Genomic DNA, 5,951 nt, shown 5'->3' with positions numbered 1-5,951 from the left:
CTTAATCCACACTATGAGATTGAGGCCATCATTGGATCGTATCGTCCTATATACATCACTGGATCAATATCATGCAAAATATCACTGGACTATTCGTCCTGACAAATGCTATGAATGCATGATGCCCAACGACACATAAAATACGACCACGACTAGTCAAGATGCATCATCATTTATCATATTAATCATACCTCATCACATGCGTCATAAATACACATATCATAACAACAACATCAAAACATCATAAAACACAAGTCAAGTAAAAACAAGACATGGTTAATTCAATTTCATAGTAAAAAGCATACTTACTATTATATTATCACAAGGTATCATCATATCATCATAAAGCAAGTACTAGAAAACTATGTCCTGTAACTCATTTTATTCCACTAGGGTATAGATTATTGCATTAGCTTCTCTATACTTTGAACGACACGTAAAACGGAGTCCGGAAACTCAAGTTACGACCTTTACAAAAATTCTGGTTCAGGCATTATTCGCCCGGCGAGCCTTCTTATTCGCTCGGCGAGTGAAGTAAGTATCCAACATCTAATTTTCTTATGTCATTCTCCCGACAAGCTCCTCTTTCTCCCGACGAACTCGTGTTCTCTTGAGGCTTCGCCCAACTAACCTGTAGACGAACCAACTCAGTAGCCTCTGCCTCCACTCGCCTACTCCCCGCCCGACGCGTCCTGGGCGAGTCCATTCGTCCGACGACTGGATCGATTTTCCTGGAGAATCTACGCGAACAGGGTTTTCCTACACAAAAATCAGTCTCAATATTGCGATTTCTACCCACTACATGCTTCAATTTCATCATAGATAACAAGTTTTCATCACATAATTACCACTTAACTTATTATTACATTATGGGTACTAACCTATTACAGCACTATACTACCAATTCATCAATTTCATCTCATCATCGCATTATTATCATGAATCAAAGTCCCAAACTAAAACTTACAATTATCCAAAACTTAAATCAATTATAATAATCAAGATAAACTCCCTTTACCTTAGATTGCAGTTTGCTATCGAATCCTCTTCGCGTTTCTACCAATTCTTCTTTGTCTCTCTGTGCTCTAGCTTCTTCCTCTGTGTTCTTCCAAAATCTCACGATTGCACAAAATGACCCTAACCCATACTTTTCTTTGTTTAACCCTTGGACCCTTATTTGGTCTTCCCACCTTTGCCCTCACTTATCTCACAACATTCCTATTTTACCCTTATAGTCTCTACATCATATTTATTCTATTATCCTAATTAAAATAATCCTCGCTAATTATTCTAATTATTATGATTTATCTAAAATATTCTTATTTCTGAATAATCCTTGTAACACACATGAACATTGCATAAATCACCAAAACATCACATATCATCATCAAAACATCAAATACTTCATAAGGACTCACATATTCACGCTAAATTAATTAAATAACTAACTAAATAATTAATTTAGATTTTTGGGGTGTTACAATAGCTGCAATTACTGAGGGACTCCGAGTGTCACTTCATTAATGATGCGCGATTCATCATTACAGAGGTATAAATAGGACTCCCCACCGAAGTATAAGCAAGATATGTTTTTATCTTGAGCTCACACATACAATTATCGTGCTGCTCAAATCCCTAAAGACTCTCAATCATCTTTCAGTTTAACCTATACAGTTGCGACCTCATCTGATTTGCCTACGGGAGATATTCCAAACGTGTTTTAAATCAACAAAATATATATATATATATATATATATATATATATATATATATATATATATATATATATATATATATATATATATATATATATATATATATATATATATATATATATATATAAGTGAATGTAAGAAATGTTCAATCAAGATTTTAAGCCGTAACTATAACAAAATGTAACTGCTAGCACTATATATATCATGGTGCCTACTTACCTTTTTGTAGCAAATTTTATAAAAGAACGTACACACACCACAACATAATGGAAAAATTGTATGAAGAGGTTGAAGAACCAGTGAGTCCTCATGGACAATATTTCAACAGCTCTGTGATTTGTGCATATATTTTTGCCTTTTTGGAATTTGATATTCCTTTCGATGAGTCACAAGTTATACCTTTGATCCAAGATCTCTTCCTCCCTATCAATCCACGCTTCTCCTCTATTATGGTTCTATATCAATCTTCCATGCATACTTTATTATTACTACTAGTACTTTACATTTTGTATCTACCAAATTTTAATTATTAGTTAATTATATTTGCAACAGGTTAGAGACAAAGATGGTAAGATGAGATGGCAAAAGGTTGAAGTGAAGATTCAAGAGAATGTCAAGATTCCTAAGTTTAATGAAGCCACAAATGCATCATCAACTGAGTTATATGACAATTATGTTACAAGTATTCTAACTTCAAAAACACCACAAGACAAACCACTTTGGGAAATTCATGTTATCAATTATCCAACAACAAATGCTGCAAGCACCGTAATATTCAAACTTCATCATTCACTTGGTGATGGTTACTCTCTCATGGGTGCTCTTCTTTCTTGTCTCCAAAGAGCTGATGATCCTTCTCTTCCTCTCTCTTTTCCTTCCCGAGTTCGATTAGATCCAAAATATTCAAAGAAAAGCTTATTTAAGAAGCTTTGTTTTGGTGTAAATGCGTTTTTTAGCTCCATATCAGATTTTGGATCAAGCATAATCAAGACAAGAATGATTGAAGATGAGAAAACACCTATAAGGTCAGGATATCAAGGAAATGAGTTTCAGCCTGTTGCCTTGTCAAACATCATATTATCTCTTGATCAAATCAGAGAAGTCAAATCAAAACTTGGAGTGGTAAGATAGTTATCTTAAGTTTTACCTATCTTTAATTTCTTCTCTAAACTATTGTAATTTTTGCATGGTGCAGACTATAAACGACGTGGTTTGTGGGATAATCTTCTATGGAATTAGGCTATACATGGAGGAGATGAATGAGAAGACAAAGAGAGCAAATTCAACAGCCATTGTAATGCTCAACACAAGAAATATTAAAGGTTATCAATCATTGAAGGAAATGCAAAAACCAGAATCCAAAGGTCTTTGGGGGAATAAAATATCTTTCTTACAAATACCAATACCTAAGCCAAACAAATCAGGAATTTCCAATCCTCTTGAGTTTGTTTGGGAAGCTCGCGATGTAATAAAGAGGAAGAAAAGTTCTTTCAGTGTTCATCTCATAGGTTTACTCATGGATTTGGAGATGAAATTAAGAGGGCCTGAGGTGTGTCACACATTAATATTTAACAACTTACCTAAAATTTGATATTGTAGTTATTAATGTTTTTTATTTCACTGGTATTGTGTTTCAGGTGGTTTCTAAGATAATCTATAACACAATTGGTAACTCAAGTGTTTTTATCTCAAACATGGTAGGGCCAGTAGAGAAGATGACTTTGGGAAATCATCCAGTAAATGGATTGTATTTCACCCAGACAGTTGGACCTGAGGTATACATATATTAATGTTCAATTATTAAGCCTTAAAAAAAACTTGAATAATGAGCAATGAAAAGATGATAACGTAGGTCACATTACAGCAACATGCAAACACTTCTGTGATATCATTTATTGGAGTTCTGACACGTTGTACCTATTGTTTGTGGTTGTAGGATATAAACATTGCAATTATGAGCTATATGAAAACATTAAGGATCACTTTGAAGACCCTAAAGGGATTCATAGATGAACAGAAGTTGAAATTCTGCATGGATAAAGCAGTTGAAGTGATATTCAAAGAAGCCACGGAGATCTCTGAGATACCCTTTAAAAATTAATTGGGACATAGCCAGGAAGTGTTCCTGAAGTTAAGATCAAATACTTATATAAGTGTATGCTAATGCTTTGAAGTAGTGTACCAATGCTTGTGTTTTCATGTAGTTAATAATTGTAATGTGTTTTTCTTGAAAATGGTTTCATGAGTGAATGGTTGAACCCTCCGTTATGCTTGAGCAAGTATAGTCTTCTCTCTGTGTTTTATTCTTCTTTTTAACCATTTGTGTTGGTGAATAAGCATGTGACTCACTAAAAAATTGAAGGTGAATACTCTCGTGCCCTTGAACTTAGTTAAATATCAATATCTTTAATCAATCAAATACTGTTATTCAATGACACGTCACTTTTTACAACTATTTTATTTTAAATAGTGCGACTAACAACAACAACGACTAATACATGCTCAACACTACTCCTTAAATCAGTGGTTGGATATTCCAAGTTTCTTCCTTAATAACTCAAACCTTGCCTCTTCAAAGAGTTTTTGTAAGGATATTTGACAATTGGTCTTCAATCTTGCAGTACTTCAAACACACCCTTCCATCCTTTTGTACATCTTTGAGGAGAAATAATTTAGTACAAAATGGTTTGTTTGTCCATGAAAGACTAGATTTCCGGAGATGAGTATGATCGTTTGATTGTCCACCTTTACCTGGATAACTTCCTTGGCTCCAAGTGCAAATCTGTTAAAAAAATTTTTAGCCAAAAGACTTGATTAACGACTACAGTGGCTGCAATAAACTCTGGTTTAACTTTTGATTGTGCAAGAATTTCTTGTTTTTTAAACACCAAAACAATATCTATAATCCATAACTAAAACAATAGCCTGGAGTGTTTTTAATGTCTTCTCAGAATCCGGATAACCTTGCAACTTGAAATTTTGTAATCAATAACTTGATACCATAATTTAAGCCCCCTGGCATACATTGAAATTATGTTTATGAGGGAAGAGATGTTAGTCGCGTGTTCACTAATATAAATAATATATTTTATGACAACACTTTTATCTCACAAAAAAAGTATAATGTCAAGATGCATCATATTTTATTCTTTTTAAAAATAAATACCATATATTCTTCCGGTTTCAAAATAAAATCGAGAAAAATAATTCAAAACAAGCTTCGAATCCCTTCAAATGTAGTTTATATTTTTGTTTCTTTAAAAGTTGTGCCTTTTTCTTATTTTTTTGTTTCTTAATGAAATGATCTATTCCTTCATTTTCTGTAATAATCGAGGGAGTATATAATCATATTTTACTATAAAAGTACACGTTAATTAAGGCTCTGTGTTATATTTTGTTTTTTTAACACCAACCTTAAACAAATTATTTTTTTGGCCTTGCAAGCTTTCTCACGAGAAATCTACTTGCCACCCTCTATTTTATACTTGCCACCCCCCATTTTTATTTAATCCAGTTTTACCCTTGTTTAAAAAAATGTGAGAAACAAAGAATTTCCGAAGTAAATTTTCGGTATGCACTTCAAAATTTCTGGTACAAAATACCTGAAATTTAGTTAATTTGAAATTTCCGGTACAACATAATGAAGTGTCTGATTCGTCCAGAGTCTTCTGGCAGTGCCCAGGTTTTCATGTTTCGGAGAACTGTTTATGCTTGTTGTTTGTCATCTGATGTTTGTTAACTATGTTTGTTTGTTATTGATGTTATTTTCTTTATCTACTCGAATTTGTACTAGCCAAAAAGATTATGCAATAAAAAAGCTGTTCATACATAAGATGTTCGTACAAAATATACAAATATACAAATAATACAAATAATAAAATCATAACAAAATAAAGCTACATAGGTCCTCCACGGGCAACATCCGCCAACCTAGCTAAAATACTGTGAACCTCACCATCAAGGTTCACCAAACCCATGAGGCTATCCAAGTGAACAACGATGTACTACAGGCGACTGTCCTGGTCACCTGCGGGAGGTGGAGGTGGTGGTGGTGAAGAAGCCCTAGTACCTGAAGGCCCTGGAACATCAAATGTTGCGGCAGGTGGTATGACCCTAGGGTGTGACACACTGAGGAACCACTCCAAGTAACCATCCTGACACTGCCCAGGCTGCTGAACCGCAACAGCTATATCAATGATCTCACGAGGGGAGTTGAGGATGTGATTCTGAAACCAA

At 34.1% G+C, this 5,951-nt stretch overlaps 1 protein-coding gene across 1 annotated transcript; it reads left to right on the top strand.

The window, feature by feature from the left end:
• The first annotated feature begins 1,906 nt into the window (after positions 1–1,906).
• Positions 1,907–4,016, top strand: LOC131602322 (wax ester synthase/diacylglycerol acyltransferase 4-like). The gene is made up of 5 exons (XM_058874406.1): positions 1,907–2,167; positions 2,268–2,837; positions 2,911–3,264; positions 3,353–3,490; positions 3,652–4,016. The coding sequence occupies exons 1-5, from the start codon at positions 1,982–1,984 to the stop codon at positions 3,814–3,816; spliced, it is 1,413 nt and encodes a 470-aa protein (XP_058730389.1). The 5' UTR covers positions 1,907–1,981; the 3' UTR covers positions 3,817–4,016.
• The last annotated feature ends 1,935 nt before the right edge of the window (positions 4,017–5,951 follow it).

The sequence above is a fragment of the Vicia villosa genome, linkage group LG5 (assembly GCF_029867415.1).
Source record: "Vicia villosa cultivar HV-30 ecotype Madison, WI linkage group LG5, Vvil1.0, whole genome shotgun sequence".
In the NCBI taxonomy this organism is placed as follows: domain Eukaryota; kingdom Viridiplantae; phylum Streptophyta; class Magnoliopsida; order Fabales; family Fabaceae; genus Vicia; species Vicia villosa.
This window is presented reverse-complemented; position numbering and strand designations above follow the sequence as displayed.

Bases quoted from the DNA above. Each gene is read 5' to 3' on its own strand.
- LOC131602322 (XM_058874406.1), top strand. From the start codon at position 1,982: ATGGAAAAATTGTATGAAGAGGTTGAAGAACCAGTGAGTCCTCATGGA. The intron at 2,838-2,910 runs GTAAGATAGTTA...TGCATGGTGCAG, and splicing joins TCAAATCAAAACTTGGAGTG to ACTATAAACGACGTGGTTTG. The intron at 3,265-3,352 runs GTGTGTCACACA...ATTGTGTTTCAG, and splicing joins TGAAATTAAGAGGGCCTGAG to GTGGTTTCTAAGATAATCTA.